General features: G+C 38.5%; 1 protein-coding gene across 5 annotated transcripts in view; it reads right to left on the bottom strand.

Moving 5' to 3' along the window:
• Positions 1-25,699, bottom strand: part of KDM3A (lysine demethylase 3A) — a 55,374-nt gene that overhangs the window by 26,280 nt on the left and 3,395 nt on the right. For all 5 annotated transcript variants that reach the window (XM_032352692.1, XM_032352693.1, XM_032352688.1 and 2 more), the window contains exons 3-11: positions 20,524-20,679; positions 19,320-19,430; positions 16,046-16,148; positions 15,203-15,327; positions 14,890-14,962; positions 14,685-14,773; positions 8,556-8,719; positions 6,159-6,679; positions 585-789 (exon numbers count right to left, since the gene is read on the bottom strand). In XM_032352692.1, coding sequence (XP_032208583.1) covers positions 585-789; positions 6,159-6,679; positions 8,556-8,719; positions 14,685-14,773; positions 14,890-14,962; positions 15,203-15,327; positions 16,046-16,148; positions 19,320-19,430; positions 20,524-20,679 — 1,547 coding nt within the window. The remainder of the gene's footprint in view (positions 1-584; positions 790-6,158; positions 6,680-8,555; positions 8,720-14,684; positions 14,774-14,889; positions 14,963-15,202; positions 15,328-16,045; positions 16,149-19,319; positions 19,431-20,523; positions 20,680-25,699) is intronic.

Below are 25,699 nucleotides of genomic sequence, written 5' to 3'. Positions count from 1 at the left end.
TTCCTACCTAGTCATTCTAAGTTTTAGCAGAAAAAAGCTAACATGTCCAAGGGGTTCCTACTAAGTAATGAAGAAAGTTAAGATTCAACATAATATATACTATATACCCAAGTTAAGTATGCCTGAAAATAATTTTATAACCATAGAAACACTAAAACGCACTGAAAAGTTAAGTGTTCATTTGTAGTGAGTTTTAAAGAAATTTCAGCATTTTTCTATAATGTTTGTTAGTTTCAGGAAAAGAATGTTGTGTATTTAGGCTTTTCTACTTTAAAAACAAATTGAAAGGGAGACTGAGAAGGAAATAACATGGGATAAGATCTAGACGCTCAAAGCCAGAGAGTAAACATGCAATCTTCACCCTCTGTAGTTCTAGATTTACTGCTGATAGAAAAGGAAGGAAAAAAAAAAATGCTATTAAGATCCAGATTATCGTATGTGCTTTGGTGAGTGCTGTGAAGTGTGTAAACCTGGCGATTCACAGACCTGTACCCCTGGGGATAAAAATATATGTTTATAAAAAAAAAAATTAAAAAAAAAAAAAAAGATCCAGATTATCTGAGCTTTTCCCCCAAATGCCTCACCTCCTGAAGTGAAAGAAGCGACAAAACACTGGTGAGTCTTTCTGCTGCTCCTTATCCTTGCGGAGGCTGTCCAAGCGACACTCTCGGCACTTGGGCAGCTGTGCGATGATGTTCACACAGGAGTCATCCTGTACAAAGGCCTCGCCGCTCTGCTGCAGCTTCTTGAGTTTGGCAGGGTCTGTCAAAACTGACTTCCGGGAGGGGGCTAGAAAAAAAGAAGATTAAAGAAATGGGACCTCAAATTCTTAAGCCACCCCAACATTTGACTGAATTCTTTTCCAAAGGCCAGCTTTCCCAAAGGGAGAACTCCTTAAATACTGATTCAACTGTAATTTCTAAAGCTGGCTTAACATAAAACAACCATCAGAATAATTGGAAAGCTTTACTCGCTTTATAAAATAATTCTCATCTGGTAAATCCATTTAGCAAGGCAACTTAAAACCCCAAATTCACCAACTAGTCTCATAATTCCAAGGCAATTTACACTTCTATTCACAATCCTCGATCAGAAAAATATTTTAGGAAGACTCTTTTCAAATCAGATATTTAGACTCACTGCAACATTAAACAATGCACAGAGATAGATTCACACATCTGTGTGCAAGTCAATTCTGTCACTTTTCAAAGACTGTGTTTCAAAACACACAAAGTGTATTTTCTTTTTCTTTTCTTTTTTTTTTCACAAAGTGTATTTTCTAGAGCATTGTGCAAAAGCTAACCATTCTAAACATAGTAACACCAAACAGCTTTCCCACACAGGCCTCTGGGTCTATAAAATGAGAGCTATCTTCTAAATGCTTCCAAGAGGTGTCACTTGACCCTTGATATTTCTTCAATTTCCTTCACACATATGTTCTATTCAGGATGAAGGGCAGTGACTAAAGACAGAATTATGATTTTAAGTAAAGGCATGTTTCAAGTTTTAACTTGTAATGGGTAGGAGAATTTGAAACATTAACACAGTTTCTAAAGAAAAAGTGGAGAAAAAGTAGAGATTTAACAGGAAAGACTGATCTTTGTGTCAGCTGCCACAACCCAAACAACACAGAAATGAATCTATTTATAAACCTAGAGCCTTGAGGAGTATTTCATATGAAACCAACAGAAAAGACCTTCCCTCCAAGGGAACAGGTATGTGGATTCTTTGGCAAACAAACAAAAAACAAAAACAAAACCCAAGAAACAAATTTTGGGGAACCAGCCAAGAGAGAGCTGTTAGGTCAGTAGTTGTGGAGAAAGATCTCAAAGCAAAGAAGGCTTTAAATAAAATAAGTATCTTTAAGAATGACCTTAGCAGTATTCTAATCTTACCTTTTATTGTTTTAAAAGATTTTATTTGTCAGAGAGTGCGTGCACACGCACAAGCAGGGGGAACAGCAGGCAAAGTGAGAAACAGGCTCCCTGCTGAACAAGGAGCCCAGTGCAATGCAGGAATCAATCCCCAGACCCTGGGATCATGACCTGAGCCTAAAGCAGAAACTTAACTGTTGACTGAGCCACCCAGGCGTCCCATTTTACCTCTCTTTAAAGTAGAGCCCAAGCACACTGTAAAATGCTAAATGGATGCTATCTTGCCATGACCCCTTAAGCATTCTTAGTCAGTTATAGTGGGGAAAAAAAGGTACAGCAAAAAAGAACAGAAAATAAAGAGACCAGCAGTTCAAGGATGGCATTTTAATCACTCAGATGCTAAAAAAACATCACCCTCTAGGTTGGACCAGGTTTCACAAACCATCGGCAAAGAGTCCAAAAGGTTACAGGTCTGCCCTCACTTACAAGAGGAAATATCTTTAAGTAAGCAAGTTGTATTATGTAAATCTAGCTCTTCAGTGAGAACAGCAATAGTTAACCCAGTCAATGATTCTCACAAACTGGAAGCAGACCAAGGGAAAAAAGACATGTCAACTTCTGAAGAGTCACATATCTACCGAACAGAAGACAGCTGTTTTTCAACTCAGACTGCTTTTGTTTTCTAGCCCCAAACTGGAGAAGGACACAGGGGACAAAATAGCTTCCAGTAAAGTCTTTCCAAACCCATAAACAGTACCAGTGGACACAGTGTAGAGATCCTGACCACACTCCCTCTTCAACCAGACATCCCAGTAGATAGCATGCACCAGTACATTTAATTAGGTTTTTAATTTCTCTAAAAATAACTTCACTGGTATACAGTTGTACAACATATAAAAAGCAAGACTCTGTAACTCATTTACGTACCTATAATGTGCTTATCAATGTAGAATTTTTACTGTTTCTTTACATAATATTAATTTGCCTCAAAAACTATCTGAATGTAAGGCCTGATGACTCAAAAAGAGTAATAAAACAGAGCAAAAATATGCTTATGAATATTCACTTTCTTTGGAGAGTTACGTAATTCAAGAGGAAAAGTATAATCTTATGCAATTAATTCTATGCAAATTAACAGCCCTGTCAACTCAAGCCCAAGAATGTAGAAGCTGGGCTATAAGTATTACTAGGCCAAGACAGGTTTTCCTACTCTTCCAATTCTGCATCCAAAGCCCAAGAGTCAAATCTATCCATTTTCTCTCTAGCTTCAGAGGCCCCAAGTAAAAGCTAAATTGTGGATACATTTGTTTCCTACTTATCCAAGTGCATAGTGTTTTTCATTAAGTTTCCTAAAAGCGATCAAAATCCATGCTAATTTTCCCACACAGCTGACAATTATCAAAGGTATTTTTAAACTGCAATAGCTCTGAACCTTTTGACATACCAAAGCCATTTAGTTCTACTAATTCTAATAGGTGAACTCGTATTAACTACCATCAGTGGAATGTATCCTCAAACTTAACAGAAATAGTACAAAATACAGTGTAGCATTTCCTCTGAAGAGTACAGGCCTATCTTGGAGACACAGCAGATGCGGTTCTAGACCATCTCAATAAAGCGAGTACCACAGTAAAGCAAATCAAATGAATTTTTTGGTTTCCCAGTGCATATGAAAGTTATATTTACACTGCACTTTAGTCTATTAAGTGTACAATTGCCTGGATCCATAAAAAAAAAAAAAAACATTATCTATGGTAGCTATAGTCTTACAAAATGTATTTCTTAAATAAGATTTGTAATACAAAATTATTCTTTCATCCATGGGCTGCAGAACGGCTGTGTCAGCCGGCATGGAAACACGAATCTTGTGTATCTCCGTTAGAGCTCTTGGGTGAAGAGGGACATTGCCAGCGAGCAGCAGTATTTTGAAAGGTATTTTCTTTTTCTGAGCAGTAGGCCTCAACAGTGGGCTTAAAATACTCAGCAAACCATGTTGTTGTAAACAAGCATGCTGTCATCCAGGCTTTGCTGTTCCACTTATGGAGCACAGGCAGAGTGAATGTGGCATGAGCTAAAGGCCGTAAGGTTTTCAGAACGGTAAATGGACGCTGCTTCACCTTAAAGCCACCAGCCTATTCTCAGAAGCTTTGAAGCCAGGTGCTGACTTCTCCTCCCTAGCTATGGAAGTCCTAGCTGGCATCTTCTTCCAATCTGTCGTGTAGTGTAGCCACCTTTGTGAATGACCTGAACTAGATCTTGGGCTGACTTTCCGCAGCTTCCCCATCAGCACTTGCTGCTTCACTTCGCACTTTTATGTTATGGAGACACTTCTTTCCTTAAGCCTCATGAACCGACCTCTGGTAACTTCAAACTTTTCTGCAGCTTCCTCACACCTCTCAGCCTTCAGAGAACTGAAGAAAGTAACAGCCTTGCTCTGGACTAGGCTCTGGCTTAAGGGAACGTTGGAGATGGTTTGCTCTTACATCCAGACTGCTAAAACTTCTCTGTATTAGCAGTAAGACTGTTCTACTTTCCTATCATTCGTGTGTTCACTGGACTAGTACCCTTAATTTCCTTCCAAAATTTTTACTTTGGATTCACAGCTTGGCCAGCTGTCTGGCATGACAGGCCTTGCTTTACCCTGGCTTTTGACATGCCTTCCTCCCTAAGCCTAATTATTGCTAGCTTTTGGTTTAAAATGAGAGATGTGCAACTCTTCCTTTCACTTGAACCCTTAAAAGCCACTGTGGGGTTATTACCTGGCCTAATTTCAGTATTTTTGTGTCTCAGGGAATAGCCAGGCCAGAGGAGAGGGAGAGAGATGAGGAAATAGTTGGTTGGTGGAGCAGTCAAAACAAATGTACATTTATCAACTAAGCTGGTCTTCCTATATGGGTGTAGTATGTGGTGCCCCAATATAATTACAACAGTAACATAAAACATCACTGATCACAAATCACAATGTATAATGATAATGAAAGGGTTTGAAATAGTACAAGAATTACCAAAATGTGACAAAAGGATTACAAGTGAGCAAATATTCTTGGGAAAATGGTGCTGAGAGACTAGGTTAACACAGGGTTTCCACAAACCTTCAATCTGTAACAAAACAAAACAAGGAAGCAGTACCTGCAAAGTGCAATAAAGCAAAATACAAAACACAATAAAATGAAGTATGCTTGTACGCAGTTCTTAAATTGTGAGTGCAGTAGGGCATCCCCTTAAGCGAAGAAACTCTGCCCAGTGTTTGAGTCTGTCCTTAAAATCTTTAACCAAAAGCCATTTTTCTAGAGATGGTGGTATAAGTCTTTAAAAAAAAAAAAATGCAGATCTGAACTACTTGCATGAGCATTAAGTATCAATTATCTCTTCCATCTCTCTCTCTCCCTCTCTTTTCTTTTAAGAGGTAGGGAGGGCAGAGGGAGAGGGAGAATCCAAGGCAGGCTCCATGCCCAGTGCAGAGCCAAAATGTCGCTTGATCTCACAACCTTGAGATCACGATCTGAGCCGAAATCAAGAGTTGGATGTTTAACCAATGAGCCACCCAGGCGCCCCTCCATCTCTTCTATCACACAAAAATCAGTGAGAAACTGAAAATAAAAATAATCACCAGATTACTTTAGATTTTGTTTCAAAATTATTTTTTTACAACCAGAAACTGGGAACCACCTCTTTACCACTCTCACAGGAACCAATTAAGTTATCTGATAAATGCATACATAATGGAATCCTTGCAGCCTTTAAAATGTTCATAGACACCTATAATAATTCACAAGGTAAAACTGTTGGCATTAAACCTATTTGTGTTAATAGCCTGTCTGTACTTCTAATATACGTGGAACCAGGTACACCAAGATATTAACAGTAATCATTTCTGAGGAGATTTTGGAAGGTTACTTTCTCCTTTGAATTGTATGAACTTTCTTTTCCTTTTCTTTCCTTAAGATTTATTTAGTTATGAGAGAGAGACAGTGCACACAAGCATGTGTATGCATGCAAGTGTGCACAAGCCAGGGGAGGGGCAGAGAAGAGGAGAGGGAGAAAGAGAGAAAATCCTCAAGCAAACTCCCCAGTGAGCAAGGAGCCCAAAACGGGACTCGATCCCAGGACCCCAAGATCATGACCTGTGCCGAAATCAAGAGCTGGCTGCTTAACGAACTGAGCCACCCACGTGCCCATGTCTGAACTTTTTCTATAGTCATTTTCACATAAGGTAAGAAAATATATTATGTACCCACTACCACCTCTTACGTTCTACTAATAAAGACAAGTAGAAACACTCACCATTCTGGATTTTATTGTTGCTTCTTGTACAACAGCTTTCATTATCTATTTTTACTGAGGATTCCTTCAAATTCTGTGACAGACATCCTAAAGCTGAAGGTTCTATCAACTTCTTTTCCACACTACTACTAGGGCTATTACTACTGACACCTGCTTTCTCTTCTGGCTTATGTGAAAGGCCATCAGATGTGGAAGGTGCATATTCTAGGTGCTTCTGCAGTTCAGGAGTACTGGAAGTTTCCAGCTCTGCTGTAGGCGGCTTTGTAGATAAGCACTCCACAGGAAGGCCAGTTGATGACTGAGAAACAGATTCCAATTTGTTTTCCTTATCAGTGTTGGTCTTCAGTTGGGTACAGCTACCTTTTGGTTCACTAAGGGGTTTTAAGTCTTCTGTTCCAATCTGAGAGAACTTTGAAGACAGTAATCCTACTTTGCAGACCATGTCCGGTTTTGTTCTCAGTATTTCAGGCTTTGTATTGAGAGAGGAAGAAAGTTCTTCTGGTAAAATCTGTTTATGACATCTGAAACAGAGAATATGAAAAACTAGCATCTAGGTCTCTTTTACCTCTCCTCTACCTTTCAAAAAAATTGTTTGGTACCCTAAGGCAATCAATATGAAAGAGAAAAAAAAAATGCTTATGTTATGAGAGAACATAGGATAGGTTTCTGTGAGCTGGAGTTAAAAATAATCAATGGCTCTGCAAAAACATCTTAAAACACTTAGGAAAATACAACCCTAAATCCTATGTGTATGTGCTCATAAACCCTTCACTACTTCAAGTTAGTTTTATATATCACAGCGTTAACGAACCTTAGCTCAAACAAAACCAAACAAACTGAGAATCAAATGGAACAAAAGTAGCACAAAACCTAGCCTGTGAACAACATGTAACCAGCCCTGACACTGACACTGTGTAATTCCATTCTTATTTGGTCAGTGATCAGGACTCAAAGCAACTGAAGAGCCAGCTGATTACTTGCTTGTTCACAGATGATCTGGTATTCCTCCTATCACCTACCCTAACAGAGGATATATCCTTGAAGAACTTTCGTTTCCCTGAAATTCATCCTCAAGTTGTTTCCCCAGCAAAACACAAAGTCCTTTTTCCCTAATAACTTTTTTTTCCATGCCTCTAACAAAAGATTTCATCCTTGAGAAGAAAAAACAATTTTTCTGAGATCTATGCCCAACTGGGGCTTGAACTGAGATCAAGAGTCACATGCCCCACCAACTGATCCAGTCTCGGTACCCCAAGAATTTCTTTATGTACTCACTTTAGACTTGAGTATACAGCATTACTGTTCTTACTATTCCCTCTTTCTACTCTGAAGACGGCTCCTCCTTCCATCTAAGAGCTCTGTGGCTACCTTCCAAGCTCACCCCCGATAGCCTACTTTCCTCCCAGTTAACCAATGTGCTCAGCCACTTGGCCCCCTTACAGCAGCACTCTTCCAAATCCACTTTTTTTTTTTTTTTTTTAAGATTTTGTTTATTTATTTGTGAGAGAGAGGGAGAGGGGGCATGAGCAGGGGAAGGGCAGAGGGAGCAGCAGACTCCCCATGGAGCAGAAAGCCTGATGTGGGGCTCTATCCTGAGATTCTGGGATCATGATCTGAGCCAAAGGCAGATGCTTAACCGACTGAGCCACCCAGGTGCCCCAAACCCACCTTCCCATACCACTGTCTTTCTGACCTATATCCTAAGCTTTTTATCAACTACCTACACAGGCCACCACCTCCTCCAAGAGAGAGTATTCCCTTAAAACTCTTGTCTGTGTAATCTTGTAGCCACTTTAAATCCCTGGTTACACTTTACATTTCTCTCTCCTTTTCTTCACCTATAAAATTAGCAACCTATTCCTCCTATGGCTACTGCATCCTCATTTCCATGACTTATTTTCTCTGCAGCCACGTCTTTTCACCTGTATTTGAGGTCTGAGCTGATAAGAACACTATCACTATGTCTTCCTGTTCTCCACACTCCACTGACCAGTCTTCCACATACATGCAACCTGCTCCCTTTCCCTTAAAGCAGACATTTATTCTTCAGCTGTCTACAGCATTCCAATGGACTCTTCTCACTTTATCAAATCAAGAAGTTGCTCTTTCCTCACAAGTCCTTCATTTTTAAAAAACATTTTCCACATTGTTCTGTATGCCTATCACCCTTTTTACCTCTGAAGGCACATGACCAATTCTAAAACGCTAATGAAAAACCTCCCTGGACAACCTGAGATGTGATGAAGGGCCAGTCATTCCACCAAGAGTAGTACACTACCATCTCTCTCTGAAACACCAGCTCCTGGGCAGAGGTAAGCTCACACATGATGAACCACGGCTAAAATCATTTTTTCCTCTTATTATGATTGAGCACCTTTAACAAACAACTCTACTTACCCTTGAGGAATTTTTGCTCCAAGGTTAGGTGGTGAGTTGGCAGCCTGGGGAGTGCTCTGCTGCCTTGGGTCCTTACTGGGTGGAGTTGCTGCAGTGCAGCCGAGCAGTATCTCCTTAAAGACTGTTGGGGGAACGGACTGCACAGGACACATACTGGGAGAGGCCTAGAAGATACCAAACCAACAGACAGTAAAAGGAAAATTCCTGGTTATGAAGTCCTAGCAAGATTCAAATTTATTTGCTTGGTTTAGTATTAAATAAGCACAAATATCATTTGCAAATAAAAAGAACAGGACAGTAGAACAAGTGATAAATCACAAAATTAAGAACTTCTATCTAAAGGCTGTTCCATAAATCATGCCAGCTTTTCACAAAACTTGAGTCTTCCTTCAAAAGATCACCAGCTGATCTTTTACAGACCTCTGACTCATTATGTCAGGAAAATGCAGTAGTATGGCAACTCTTTTAACAATGCAATGCAGAAAAGAGAGTTTTAACTGACAGTCTTCAGATGGTAGCAGCTTCATACACATTCAGTTCAGCATTACTTGTGTGCCTACCATGCACTTACTGCACAGGCTGGCAGGAGACAATACCATCTAGGACTCCTGCAGGCAGTGGTGCCTACTGGGTACCAAGAGAAGCCTTTACAATGCAATAAAGGTTGAGAACCATAGTTCTTGCTCTTAAATGGCTCTTCAAGTCACAAAGGCCACTCCAAGCTGCAAAAAATACCAAGTCATGACAACCCTATGGGACAGCGCTGGGACATCTTCTCTTTTCACGCAGCTGTATCTTCACAAAAATATAACAAATGGACCCCACATCTTCCCAATTTACACTTTCCCACCAGGGAAAAAGCAGGAAGAGATTAAACTCAACTCCACATAGGCAGCCTCAAGCTAAACCAGGAGAAATCATTCCCTCTCTTCACCCACCTCTTTAAGTCCTGTGCCCTTCCCAGCTGCAACCCTTTCATTCCACAATGACCTTTACATTTACCTTAGTACCAAACTCAACCTGAAGAATCTTCAAAATTTCTTCATCTTCTAAGAATTTGTCTCTAAAATTTAAGGTAGAACCTGACCTTAAAACTTGGTAAGTTTTTAAAACTTCACAATTCTGAGTATAGTTACATGTAGTCACTCATGAATCTTTCTCGGACATTTAACTCTGGCAGCCTTGAAAAGAGTGCCTAATGTGTGTTAAATAGAAACGTTTGAAAAATAAGAATTTACTTAATCACTATCAAAGTTTTGTCATGCTTCAAATTATCTTAAAATACAAAACTATCAGTTCACATATTATTTGTCAACTCAATTATGGTTACATATTAACCTACTATTCCCCCAAAAAAATTTTTTTCAGGGGTAGACTTTGGCTATCCTAACAATGTCCTTGGGACGGTCAACTTTAGCTTTCTGGCACTCAGTTTCTTAATCCTTGAACTGAGGAAATTAGAGAAATTTAGTCCTAATCAATCCTTTTTTGACTCTGTTTTAGAATTCTGATATCACCTATAAAACAATTACCCTCCCAAAGCTGAACTGCCAAATCATTTCAAAATGCTCACTCCAGGCTCACTTCCACCAAGCATCAGCCTTTGTATCCTCTTCCTTGTTCTGAATTATGTTTAGAATTGATGCAGTAACACATACCTTTTCTTAAATTACTTTCCCTGAGGGTAGTCTCCTTAAAAAATTTTGATTGCAAACCTATAGTAACATACTGAAGAAATTTAGATCACACAAATTTTTACTCCGCATGACAGCCACTGTGCTGCTGTGGTCAAAAACCCCTTCTCATTTTCTGTATGCAATGAACCAGTAAGTTCTGCCTCTATTTCTAAAATATTCATGGAATCTAGCCAATTTCTTTCCACGCCACCACTACCACCAATTTCCCCCTAGACTACCATGTGTCTCCTAACTGGCCTGACTTCCATTTGTGCCTAAGTGTTCAGCCTCCTACTCAATTTTACTCTAACACAGAGCAATCTTTATAAAATTTAAATCAATCAGGACGCCTGACTAGCTCTGTTGGTTAAGTGTCTGCTTTCAGCTCAGATCATCATCAGGTCCTGGGATCAAATTCCACTCCAGGCTCCCTGCTCAGCGGGGAGCCTGCTTCTCCCTCTCCCTCTGCCTGCTGCTCCCCCTGCTTATGCTCTGTCAAATAAATAAAATCTTTAAAACATATGTGGTGTGTAGGTGTGTACTGTGTATGTGTGTTTGTGTTCCCTGCACACACACATATATAAATCAGATCACAGCTCCTCTGCCTATAAGAATTCCATGTGGTCTGGTCTCTGCCAACCCTCTCCACTCATCTCAGTCTACATGTTCACAGTGCTTCAACTACAGTGGCTTCCTTTCTGGTCTTCAGATGGTCTAAACTCTTTCTTGCCTGCATGCACGTTTGTACTTGGTATTCCCTCTCTAGATAGTTTTCATGTGGCTTTTTCTATCCCTTCACTCTCAAATCTGCTCTACTGTCACCTCCTCAGAATCTGATTACTCTTTCCATACCAGTGTCCCACAGGACATCCCCTTTCTCTTAATCATGTTACCGTGTTTATTACTGTCATTGCACAGTGATACTGTACTTATGCTTTATTTAAATTACTTTTTTATTGTCAGTTGCCTCACAATGAATCGCACACTCCTATGGGCAGAACCAGCTTCTACATCCACTGTTAAACCTTGTAAAGCAAGCATACAGCAGATGCTCAAATAAGACTCGTGGAATACATGAATGAATGAATGAATGAATGAATCATGAATGAATGCTGTTAAGCACTTAGTTATTTTAAAACAGCTACGTCAGTCCCGTAAGTCACCCTCAAGAGCCAGGCAGTAATGCTCACCAATATGTCTAACATATATTTCATATTCAATAAATACTTACTGCAAAGATGGATGGAAAAATAGAGGGAAGGAAGTAGGAATCTACTGTTTTTACAATGGTGACTCACCATACCAAGGAAAAGATTTGGAGAGGAGTGGTAACACAAGCACAGTGGTTAATAGCACTGGGCTTTGGTGGCAGACCTTGGTTGGAATCTGGTCTCTGACACTTCCTAGCACATTATTTAAGCTCTCTGAGTTCAGTTTCCTCAACTGTAAAATGAGAATAATGAAGCATACTTTATAGGGTTGCACTTTACCACAGTGCCTGGCACATACATTAGCTCACTGAAAGCAGAAAAATACAAAAATTTTCTCAGTATAGTCACAATGTGCTCCAAACAGCATAACTTAGGATGCTTTTCCTTTTAGAAACAAAACATATCACTCTAGAAATTTCTAAGGGTTAGCTCAACAGGGACAGGGCTCCAATTCCAAAACCCATCTCCACGTGCACACCACTGCACTGGCCTCTGACTTGACAAGGGTCAAGGTTTCTTCTTACCTGAAGAGTTTTCCCTGAAGGTCTTCTATACCAGTCATGGCAATAGTTCCTCCCTGCCAGCAGACGGAGATAATATAATTGAGTGTATGATGGTATTCTAAAAAGGACACTGCTGGCTCACTCTACTCAGCAGACTCTCTCAATTAACCAAGCAATGTCCTAACTCTGAGAAATAGTCTGCTAGGCAGAGAAGACCTTCAAGGAACCAGACGTTACTGGCAAATAGGTTTATTCTATGCAAAAGTATTCACCAAGGCAATCAAGAGTCTTGTCTACCTAATTCCAAACACCTGTCTTCCAAAGACCACCCTAAAAGTAGACTCCATGCCAGTCCAACACATCTGGGGTTGCAAAGAGTGAGATGTGTGCCAAGTATGTCACTGTACTCACCTTTCACTCCCATATTTAAACGACCTCTCTTTCCCCACCTCTTCCTTTACCAGTCTAGTCTTTTGAATCTAGCCCCAGCCAGTGTTTCCAAAATTTGCCTGATAACAAGAAACACCCAGGATAAAAAAAGGGAGGTAGGTATTTTTTCATATGGAAAAATATATATAACATACTAGAAAGGAATCAAAGAGGCTATAAAAGTTGGTTTTTTAGTTTGTTTTTTAAAGGCCTCCATGATTACACAGGAGAAAACAATTTTAAAAAAAGACAGGAGGAGGACAGGTATTCCAAAATGTGAACAGTGAGAGTTGAAAAGAATAAGTGACATTTCTTTCCTGTTTTTCTGGATTAACTAAAAATTTTAAAGAGTAACTTTTTTTTTAATGTGAGAATCTTTATTTGACAAATAAGTGCAATATAAAGGAGAATACCTTTACAGTAACAATAATAAAAACAATTTCTAAAAAGGCCAATACGTATCTCCAGCCAAATCTACCATCCCAATTTCCTTTAGAATCAGAATCTTAGTACAGAGTTTAAGGGCTCAAACAGGCATTTTTAAAACATCAAATTTAGTTTCTCATTTTAGGTGCAGAAATTAAGCTCAAACAGGTTATGGGAACTTATCTTCTAGCCGAAGTTTTAGCTTTTTTCAAAATAGCATGTACTTTACTCAACAATCAGTTCAGCAGCACCAAAGCTACTGAGCTGGACAAAATGCTGACAGAGTTCAGAAAGACATGCTCCCTGCCCTTGAAGAGTAGGAGTCAGGCAGAGAGAATCACTTATGTATGTATATATTACCACATTTTACACATGCCTCCTTGAAGGCTATATATTTACTTGCAATTCAATTATCTGTTCCATCACTGATAAACCTGTCACTGTGAAGATCTGGCACCTCTTCCATTGGAGTTTCCCTGACCCCAGTCCTGCCTATACCCCAGGATGACTCTTCAAAGATCCATCAGGATGCCACTTCCTATTCTCTAGCCCCTTCCTAAACACAGCATGTGGTTCTCCTTTTCATCTCACCAACTATTTACACTGATGCATTCTCCATGATAGACTACTGCTAACAATTTATCTAACGTCAAAACCTAACAAGTTATTACTGTACTCTGTTTCTCCCTCGGCTTCTGAAACTGTGGACTACTTGAAAATATCCTCTGTGAGCTTAACTCTAACACAAGAATCACTTGCTTGACCTCCTCATTTCACAGTCCCTATCACATTACTTCTCTCTTGTAAACTTTAAGAGAAAATGAAAGCTGTAATATTAATTTCCAATAACCTCTTCATTCTTTCCTGAAAACCTGAGGTGAGACCTACACACTTGGAAGGAAGAGAGAGATATTAGGTATCTTGGTTTACAAAGTTGGTCAAATGTCGAAGTTCCTGCTGCCTAGAGGCTTAAGACTCAGGAAAGCCAATCATCTTAGCCAGTCAGATTCTTATATATTTGTGTAGCACAGTGCTTACGTTGGTTCTAGTTGATGTTGTAGTCCAGTCTATCCTGACGCAGAGCCCTACATGCCTTAATTCTGGCCCACTCCCTATCACTTCTCCCTGGCTTCCTCCCACAGACCCTGGAGTTCCCTCTCAGGTGCTCCTAACAATGTGAACACCAGCCTGGTAAAATTTTAAAATTCTCAACTCCACATAACACAAGTGCATCTGGATACCTAAGTTGTAAAAAGTTACTTATATTGTAACAGGTTCTAAGGATTCAACTCACCTAAAAAGAGAACAGCCCTAAGTTTCTTGATCTAAATCCTAACCAACTGAGAACAGAATTAAATCCAGTACTTGAACACACAGTGGCATTCATACCAACATATACTCTTCTGGGCAGAAATTAGTAACAGCAAACCAACCACTTCCTTTAAGAAACTAATGTCTGTTTAACCAATCTTAACTATCAACCAAACCTATTATTGGGGGAAGGGGAGCGTCCCATTTCAGTATGTACTCAATTTCTAAGGTTCTTTCCCTCCTCTCAAGCCAGGCTTTCTTCTAGTTTGATATACACAACTCAGTTTACCTTCAAAAACACTCCTTATGGGTGAAACTGTCAAATCTATTGAAATTTTTCACCAAATATTTAAAAAAAAAGTTTTACACAAAAGGAAAAGTTAACCAGAAACTTATATTATCTCCATCTGCTTGAGTGTAGAAATTATGGCCAAGATCTGGAACCAGCAAAGAAGAACAGACAACACAGAACAGAATAGCACAGAAGAGAGCTTTATAACCACTAACAAGCTGGCCACGCACAGTAAGAGTTAAGGAAACCTTTACATAAGTGACAAACTTAAGTCAGGTTACCTCAGAGCAAGATTTTGCTTGTTTGGAAACTAGGCTTCCATTATTCTCAGAAGACTTGCGTTTTACAGTGCCAATTCTTGTAGAATTACCTAAAATATTTAAAAAAAGATAAGTTCACTTCCCTGTTTCTCTTAACATGGAAAAAAAAAAGGAGAAAGAAGAAAGGAAGGAGAACTAAAGGGTTTAATCAAATAATGTATCTTACCACATGTCACAAAGTTATCATGTACAACTTCAACATGAATCAGTGATGGATCGACAATTTTCAGAGCTGGAATCTTAAAAATAAATAAAACAAAGATACTAGAAAACTTAAAAATGCTCGGGCACATATATTAACTGTTAACAAGCAAGAGAAGCTTCTTACAAATAATTTCTTTAAAAAAAATCATTCTCTTTTTCTACTCTAATATTTTAATATAAAGTAATAAGCTGTCTAGCTCTATAAGATATAATTCCTTTTTAGAATTATATTCCTCTGTCAAGTTATGTTACATGCAATTAGCATCATCTTTTACCTCCTCACAGTTGACTTGAAGAGTTTTTGATGCTGGGTTTCCATTTACAATGGTTGCAGAAAACCACTGAGTAGATGGGTCCAAGCTATAAATTTTAACTTCTGAACCAACTAAGTTTTTGTCACCTGAGGGGAGGGAAAAAAAAATCCTTAGAGCAATCTGCATTATTTCCCAACATACCATCATCCAGAATAGTAACTTCTCAAGTCTTTAAAAAAGCAGTAGATAAAAATAAACATTAAAAGATACTACTATAAACAGAAGAAGACAGCATTTCAAAAAAGCTAGTAGAAAATTTAAACTTTTTATTTTAAACTTTGAGGTAAATTGATAGGAAAATGGAAAAAAAATAACAATATATGTCAACATTTATATAAGACCAAGTAGTACCAGACAACTCACTGAGCCCTAATTCACTGTCCTGTGCAGAGTTTTAGTGGATCCAAATTCAGGAACCCCAACAGAACTGGCAAGTCTTACAAAATAATTATGACTGTGAAACTGACCAGAAACTCAGTAATATATGGGAGGATCAGGATTACTACATTCAGGTTTCACTCATTTTTTAACACTGAAATTTCAAACATACCAAATTCTTTGTCAAAATACAGCTGAGCTTTTTTTAATATTTACCTTACTAGTTTTCACATAAGCCCTGAGCTTTGCAAAGGGGGCTTTAGAATATATAAAGTCCTTCACTCATCTACTTCTATGAGGAAACCAAAAGCAATCTCTGAAAAATCAGAGATCTCATTAAAAGAAAAAGTGAGGACTAAAGCGTACCTTTTTACAAGCTAATCATTAGTCAACTCATAAACTGTCACCAACAGATAAACTATATACCTTGTAAAAGATGGCTTTCATCCAAATGCTTCACAATCAAAGCCTGAAATTCTTTACTGACATTCTGATTATCCATAAGGGAAAGTCGAAGATTGTTTACATCCTGAAGAAAAGAAGAGCATTACATTTTAAGGTAACAAGTAATAAGAGCTGTTTAAATTCCAGTGGACATTTCAATCAACCTAATGTCAAAGTACTGTCATTAGCCATGTGATGACACAAAACCACTCAAACTCCAATGAACTTAACAGGTCAAACAGTAGGAACACATTAGAAACCACAGATACAAGGGAGACTAAAGTGAAGTCACCCCAAGCTAAGAGCGTGACAAATACTATGAGTGGCTCAAAGCACAATTTTAAATAGGACACAACTTTGACTATGGGAAATATAATAAGGAAACAAACTGCTCAACCCATAGGAATTCCCAGGGGCAAAACACACAAAGAGAACCACACAGATATGTAACATCAATTCACTGAAACTGTTCTTAACAAATCACTTCAAACAGACTGATTTAACCTAACTAGGATTCCAAATGCACTCTTGTTTATAAATGGTTAAGGGGGGGAAGATGAGGAGGGACAAAATCTGAAAAAACAGCCTAAGTTTTTATCAAGTCAGTTTTGAAACACTCAGTTCTTGGCAGCAGCTCCATTTTGGGCACTATTCCATAGTCTTTTGGCTTTGTGTGCACACTAAGTTATGATAAATGTATACAGAAACTGTCAATAGGAATAACCTGCCAAACACAAAACTATGAAGCACAGAAGCCCTTCTAATATCAGGCTTGCACACTTTCTTGATACTGAAATGGATACATAGTGGCCAAAAATAGTTCATCCATTTCTCCCACTAGGAAGACTAACTAGTTTTTCAGAGAGGCCATGCTGGAAAAATGCAGTTCTTAAGCCAAATTACATTAGACTTAACACAGGGTCTTCAGAAGTGTTCAACATTAATTACCAGAATGGGCCATGTGTGGGTTTCTTTTTTCCCTCATGCTGCAATTTCAAAAAATGTAAATGTGTGCTCCAATTCCTACTAAAAGATAAATAGCACATTAATGGGAAGAGCCACAAATGGCTCTTAAACAAGGTAGAATGATTTTACTCTGCCTAGGAGAGTTTAAATGACAGACAGTTGACCTGAGTATTTTGTCTTTCTTCTTACCCACAGATAAGTAAGTCAAATTCAATCCAAAAAAAAGACCTTAAGCTTCAAATCCAACTTCTACATATGCCAAATGATTTTCAGGTTCTCTGTGCATTATTTATTGACAAGCACTCTATACTGCAGTAGTCACATCCCCCAACATAGTTTCCTACAGAAACCTACTATAATCATCCACATCTACAAAGAATGCCCCAGAGCACTGAACTTTGACCACTATTACCAGGATAAGTCAAGACCACACATCATAATCTCCCTCAATTAATATTAATAGTAGTATTCATCTGACAACCACAGTGCACCACCCTGAGAACAAATAAAAACCAACTGATCCAGCTTTTGCTTTTCCAATGTCAAGAAACAAGTTTCTACTTTGTTTCTACAAGTTCTACTTTGACTGAAAGGCTTGGACACACAAAACATGTAAAGCAGAACTCTCCAGAAAACAATGCTGAGAAGAAAGAACTACTCTACCACTAAGTAAAGCAAGGTATCCAAAGCCCCTCCTGTATATTCCCTGGTCCTTAAGAGCAGGTCATTCTTCCTTTTAAGGCAGGAAAACTATCAACATGCCTACATGACATGACAAAAGTAACTTGCATCTGAAATTAACTTAAGCAACAGCACCTTCCTTGTTCTATTTATTTAAACATTAAAATAAGGTTCAGAATGTGGACTTTGTTTTCACTTATTTTCACAATAAGAAAATGAGATTTAAGAGGGAAAGCCAGTGCTTTGGGTTTTGAATACAGGCACATCAATGGCAATGACCACAGGCCCCACAGCTTGTTAAATATGGCATGACTTGTTAAAACTGCCTTTTAACAAGTAAGTGACTTTAATTTTTGTACAGTCCACAGAAACATGTCAGATCACCAAACGCAAGTGGGTAAAGAGGATTAATTTTCAAAAATGACATCTAAAAGATGAATGCTATTATATGACCAACATTATTCCCAAGGAGTAATCTAGAGATAATCTGTGTGTTCCTTCCTCTCTCCCAACATTTTTGTAGAGAAAGTAATCACTTATATAAGTAAGACTCAAGAGCCTAAATGTTACAAAGAAAAGGGTAGGAGTTTTCCAAACTAAGTGGAAAGAACACGTATGTGCTCTCAATTCTCATTATTCATGATAGTTACATTTCACTAAGTCACTGACTTAATGAACAGTGAACCACTGCTTCTAGTGGAAAGAGAGGGTTAGGCTCCTTTGAGCCTCTTGGTTAAGTTTCATCAACCAACCTATCTACAACCATGTTTTAAGTGTATGTCTGTGGAAAACACATTATTTAACATACACTGGTACATTATTAACCTGGAAATCACAGTGATTAATAATGATTAATAATAACTCACAACTGAATGAAATCTATCTAACATATGTATTTCCTAAGACACATCAAGGCCTTCTTGCACTTAGGAACACTAGACAGCACTTCAGCACTACATTTGGTATAGTGAAACCACCAATTAAGAAAAAAAAAAAAAGGCACAAAAATTCAGCACTAAATAGACCTCAAAAAGCACATCTCTTTACAATATGAGATGAAACAAGACGGCAGAATGAGTCACCTTATCTGACTTTAGTTGGGAACACTTGTCAGGTAACTCAAATTTTTCACCACTCTGCCAGTGTCTGTGAATGACCATGAAAAGTGCCCAAGTACTGATTTGGGGGTTATAAATATATTCTAGCAAGTAGTCAAAGTCTCATATAGAATACATAATGATGGCCATATATGGATATATGTGGCCATATGATATCTAATCTTATAAATATAATTAAATCTTATAAATATATAATCTTATAAAAGATTATAAATAATCTTTTTAAAATTATTTTCGTATCATCTAGGTGTCTCCATACATAAACACAAACCATCAACTGTACTACCTCTGTCCTTCCAACCCCTAATGGACAGCACCAACCCAATGGCTAAAACTAAACGATGATGTCTAACAACTAACTGCTGATGAGATGGGTCCTTTTCTCTGTCAGGTTCTATTAGAATTAAAGCAATCAATAGCAGTATTTTAGCTCTCATATTGAAAAATTTGTATTTCTATCCTTAGAGATTAATATAATTTTTATCTTTTACCTGTATAGGCTTCAGAAGGTCTTTAGAAAGAAATACTCTTTGTTGATCTCCCAGAAAGCGAATAGAGGTTATGGATCCCAAACCAGCTTTGTCCAATAGAGACTTATACACCTAGAACAAAACAAAACATTCTGGCATCTCAACTGCCATCAGCATAATTCTGAAAATGGAAACTAGCAATTTTCCACACATGCAGAGAGACAAATCCATTAGATTTTTTATTTACTGCTGGTATCTCAATAACAATGATTCATGCAACGAGATCGCACAATTTTCATCCAGAATCAATCATTTAAACCAGACACACATTTGGGAGTCATTAACATACAGGTCTGGGTTCAGAGATAAAGGGCTTCTCTAAAATTTATATGAAAAATTGTGTGTATACATTTTTCTGGGGAGATAGGGCCAAGTTTTCAGCAAACTCTTAATAGCTGGGGGTGGTGGGGAAGATACAAAGAGCAAAATACAACTTTAACCAAAACCCTGTACCACTCAAAAACCTCCAGCAGCTCTTCTTACCCACAGGCAAAATCTTTACTTTGCTAGCACAGCATGCTAGGCCCTTCACAACCTGGTCAGCCTTTCAGCCACCTTTCCAGCTGTCTAAACCTGGCCCTTCTACAGTTAAAACTTGTGTCTCACAAAACCTGAATTGTCCTCTCCAGACACTGTGATCATTCTCATCATCTAACTACACCAGATTTACGATGTGGAAATGGCATAATCATGTACAGAATGCCAGCACTTTCAGAGCCAAAGAATACTATGAGTCAGAGAGAACCACAGAGATCATGGGGCTGAGACTTGGCAACCCCTGAGAGAGCCAGGCAACAGCCAGACTTTAAGGTATACTCTCCATGTTTTAAAAGCAAACAACTAATTCAAATTTTCTTAAAACTCTATGAAGGTCAAGCCAAACATACATATGTATGTATGCCTATATGCATATGCTGGTTTCTGACTCTGACCTAGACAGTCCCCCACATTACCTCCATCCCTATTTTTCAAGTGAAGAAAATGAGGCAGGAGAAAGTCAGGGGCCCAGAGTAACAGGCTGCCTAGCAGGACTGACTCCTCTACCTTGTCACATGTCTGTACTATTATTAACTAGAAGCCAAATATAGACATTACATATACATCTTCCTTGCTTCACTCATAATGCATTAAATACCCTGTTCTCATAACCCCAAGAGGTACTCACTATTGCAGGCCACTGAACAACTCGTTCAGAAATTTCAGGAGACTTTCGTTCAGCCAAAACCAAGTTATGCTCTACTAAAAATGCTCTCCTTAGAAGGTTGTAGACTTCTATCCATCTTCTCTTCCTCCAAGATTCCCCATCAAACTCCACACACACCTAAACAGAAGTTTAAAAAAAAAAAAAAAAAAAAAAAAAAGGCAGATTCAATTAACGAAAATAAACACTAAAAATGCCAAAGCTGAATTATGCCCTGATTTTCTACTTGAATCTTTAAAATGTGCTGTCGCTCTTTCCCACTCTTACTTCCCTTCACCGTCCACAATAAACCAACCAAACAGGTTAATCAAACCATCAAGCTTTGGCTCCCAAATAATTTTGGGAAGCAGTAGTCAAGGGTTTTGGAGGCCAGTCTCTGCCCCAAAAGTAACTTCTAGAAACCCCACACAGCAAAGAACCCGCAAGTAGAAGGTTTTTACATATGTCAGACATCAGAGCTTTGAGAATCAAAAGAAAGAAATTTGAAACCCTAAAAAAAATACTTATTGGGCGTCATTGTAATTCTAAAATGACACTGTAAGCTTAAGACAACCCCCCCCCCATCAGCATAATCCACCACTTGTTCTGAATCCCTTTGGTATGCTTAGGATTTAACTTCACAAGGCCTAGTAGACATAGACAGCACATCCTCAACATCTCTTTCAGTTGAATAAACTGGGAGTTTGGAGTCAATGACTACTTTGCTAAATACAGAAACAAACAGCTGATAAACTGACCCTAGAGTTAAACTACTTCAATTTTTTATGTAAAAATCACTATTTTTATTTGACTTAAAATCCCTTTTCTTACTAAAGAGGCCTCTCAGTTTTAGCTTCAAAGAATTAGTTAATGAACACATCAACCCTGTTCATAATTTCACAATCACATCTCCCTTTCCAACCTTTAACTTAAAAAAGGGTTTAACTTCCATTCATCTGTCAGAATTCAATTAAAAAAATCCTTTCCTTTAAAAAAAAAATAAATCATCCTTTCCTCAAAGAAGCCCTCCCTTACCAAAAAGCAAACTCCCCCACCCCCCAAGAGAGTTCCCCTGGTTAACTGTACTCAAATCCCTATACTTTTCCTTCCTAGCACTTACCCACACTTTGACTTATTATTTATTTGTGGCTAACTGATTCTAATAGATTCTAACAGATTCTAACAGAAATTTTAATAGGTTAAAATCTAATCTGTTTTTACCTACCACTGTACTTCACTGATATCCAGTCCCTAGTCAGTACTCAAAACACTTGTTGAATGACTAAATTACTCTCTGAAGCGGCCTCTTACTTTCTATTACTCTCCACCATTCAGCAGGTAGGACATTCCCAACTGGTATACCACTAGTCCCAATCCCGAACCTTTTCCAGTTTTATGGCTTTATAATATCAATCTTTAAAAATCAGTGAAAATTTAAAACCATCCTACCCTTCTCCCCCAACAGTAAAATCTGCATCCCTAACTTTTAGGCAACTTCCCCGGAGAAGTTGTGTTATCTTCTTGGTATGGCAGGCTTTTAATCTTGCAGTTATCCCAGAATCCATACAGATGGTGAGCACCTACTATGTGACAAGGCCCTGTTCCACTCTCCTATGGAGAGTGCATTCCATCCACCACTATACCCAATCAAATGGTCCTTCACAGAATTGGCTGGAGACTGCTCATCATCCTGCATCCCCAGCCACAGAATATAGGTCCTATGATAGCTCCCCTAAACTGGATAGTCCTTCTGCCCCACATCACATCAACCTCAAACCCACACTAGATTTAGATGAGTTTTCCCATCTACGAGATGTAAGAGGAATGAGCATATACAAACTACAGCACCAGAGAAATCTGGATTTGAATCCCAGCTATGCTGTAGCTTTTTCAGAATGATTTTACCTGCATAAAACAATATACACAGCATTACAAAGAAAACCAATTAGTCTGTATGCCAGGTTAAGAACCCTTGCTTAAATCTAAAATGAAAATATTAATACCTACCCCTCACTGAATTGTTTGGTAAAATTTTACAACAAGGTAAGTAAATTATCTGGCAAGGAGATTAGGTAGCTTTAAGACTTCCATGTAATTCAAATCTTAATTTATCAGGGTATCAGTTCGGTTAGGAATGGGGGGGAAGATCCTGAACATGACTGTCCAAGATCTATTCAGAAAGAAAGAATGAATGAATGAATTAAGATCTTTAGGGACGCCTGGGTGGCTCAGTCAGTTAAGCCGCTGCCTTTGGCTCAGGTCATGATCCCAGGGTCCTGGGATGGAGTCCCACATCAGGCTCCTTGCTCGGCAGCAAGCCTGCTTCTCTCTCCACCTCTGCCTGCCACTCTGCCTGCTTGTGTGTTCTCAGTCTTTCTCTCTGACAAATAACTAAATAAACTCTTTTAAAAAAAAAAATTAAGATCTTTAGCAGCTTTCCAAAACTTAAGCAACATCACAACTCTTATCACATCACTAATCTAGAAAGGTGACGATCAACCCAAAACCAAAATTTAGACAGGGCCCCTTCTTTATATCCCAATTCTTGAGTGATTCAAAAATTAAGTTAAACTCCTTAAAAAAATTTAGTTTATAACTTCACAGTATTAGGTTGCATTGGTCAAATACATTAACTTCACTTTGAAAAAAGGTGAACTTTTAAAAAAATATAATGAAACCAACGAATTGTAAGCCCTCTTCATACTTTCAAAAGTTTCCTATCATAACCACAAATGTCTCTCATTTGTGCCTTGAAACCTAAGGCATATGTATAAGGGATCCCCCCAAGCCTCCTATGCAAAAATTTCTATAAAAAGACACACCAAGGCCGTCTTGGTGGCTCAGTGGGTTAAGCATCTGACTCTTGCTTGCTTTTGACTCAGGTCACGATCTCTGGGTTGTGAGACAGAGCACCGCACTGGGCTCCTGCATTAGGCATGGAGCCTGCTTGTGATTCTCTCTCTGCGCCCCCCGCCCCAAAAGGACACCAATAAAACGTCAAATAGGGAAGAATTAAAGCGACCTGACCAAGCTTCTGCAAGCTTATTGATGTAACTAGTTCTCATTTAAATTGTGTTATTCCCCTCATGGTCCTTTGGTGCACAAAACAGATGTTATTTATGCTGTCTGATTCCAAAGGCCAAAAAGAGGCCAATTAATTATGATTTGCTCCCTACAATTTCCAAACTTACTTTTTTTTTAATAGGATATTTTATAAATGTGTACCTTATTAGCCTATTAAATATCTGGACCAGATAAATATTTCAAATTATTTCAAGTTAATTTTTCCCCAACAGAAAATCTTTTTAATACATGAGTATATATCTAATCAAGCTAACCTCAAAACCTCCCACTCTTAATCTACATTAATCTCACCTAAGTATGATTAAGAAAACCATCAGAAAGGCCAAGTAAGATATTTCCAAGTTTAAAAGTAGGCACTTACAGAATGGCATGAGTTTCAGTCAAGTTTTTAATTATATACCTATTTTATTCCCAGCACTATAATGCAGAATTCCACTCATTCCACGCTACACAAATTAGGAAATTATTTCTTTATGCTTCTGTTTATGTATTCTTACACCTAAATAAAATACTCACCTAAAATCCCACAGTCTCACCTTCAATTATGGGGGTAAATGGATTTTATTACACAGGTAGGAATTTCTCATTTTACATGGTTTGACTAGCAGCAGGCTGAAAAGTCTAGGCACTGGTCAAGGCACCCAACTGCAAAGGGAATTTTAACAGCAAGAAATAATACACAAGAGGTGGCAAGTACTACTTATATGCTACAAAAGGATATCCCTAAGAACTAAGAAGCAGCAGAACATTCAAGTATAAGTTACGTTCAAAGAAAGGAAACTGGAAAAGACCCAGATAAGTAGAGGAAGAAAGACATTCCCAACATGCACAATGAATGAAGCCACTTGTCTCACACTCAAATAGAAAGAATAGGATAAAAAGACATTCTTATAACCATACTAATAAAGATTTGTCGTTATTCTAGAGCAAGAGGATGCCACTGCTCCATTAGTAGATTTCTAAAACTGCTTTTCAATATAGAATTGTGGTTTCTTCCATTTATTCATTCAAATATTTCACCAAATACTTCATGCCAAGTAGTGTTCTAATTGCTAAAGATTTAAAGGCCCACAAAACACAGTACTTTAATCTCACTCTACCTGAGTATTAAAGCCCAGTGTTTAAGATCCAGAGACGAACTTAGGCAAGTTATTTAATTTCTTCAAGCCTCAATTTCTAACACTAAAAAATGTGGTTCACCATCTAGAATATTTGTGAGAATTAAATACAATGCCACATAATAAGCATTTAATCATTATGTCTTCACCCTGTCTTTTTTTTTTTTTTTTAAAGATTTTATTTATTTATTTGACAGAGAGAGATCACAAGTAGGCAGAGAGGCAGGCAGAGAGAGAGGAGGAAGCAGGCTCCCCGCCGAGCAGAGAGCCCGATGCGGGACTCGATCCCAGGACCCTGAGATCATGACCTGAGCCGAAGGCAGCGGCTTAACCCACTGAGCCACCCAGGCGCCCCACCCTGTCTTTTTGTAATCAACAACTAGACACATTATATCTGAGTGAGTGACTTTGTTATAAAGTCTCTCTCGAGGTGAAACAAAGTTAACAAGCCTTGGCCTTGTTAACATCATCCTTAACTAACAGCAAATCAGTCTAGACAAACTTGTACTTCTAATACCAAACCAGCTGCATACACTTGAATTTTATTCATTTATATTCGTCTTAGACCTCAGTCCCACTCCACCCCCCAAAACTTAATACATTAAGCCCTACTGTAAGCATGGTCTTCGTTACTTACTAGCTGCCGCCTGCATTTCCCCAAGCATAATTTGGTTCCAGTTTTTTTAAATTCTATGTTTTTGCTAATACAATATGCCCTTAAAATTTAAACCATCTGGTACTCAATGAAGGAACATAATGACAGGGCACCTGGGTGGCTCAGTTAGTTAAGTGCCTGCCTTCAGCTCAAGTCATGATCCAAGGGTCCTGGTATCGAGTCCCGCACTGGGCTCCCTGCCCTGCAGGGAGTCTGCTTCTCCCTCAACCCCTACTCCCACTCATTTTCTCAATTTCTCTCCTCTCTCAAATAAATTAAATCTTTAAAAAAAAGGAAATAATGA

This window comes from Mustela erminea, chromosome 7 (assembly GCF_009829155.1).
Source record: "Mustela erminea isolate mMusErm1 chromosome 7, mMusErm1.Pri, whole genome shotgun sequence".
Lineage (NCBI taxonomy): Eukaryota > Metazoa > Chordata > Mammalia > Carnivora > Mustelidae > Mustela > Mustela erminea.
This window is presented reverse-complemented; position numbering and strand designations above follow the sequence as displayed.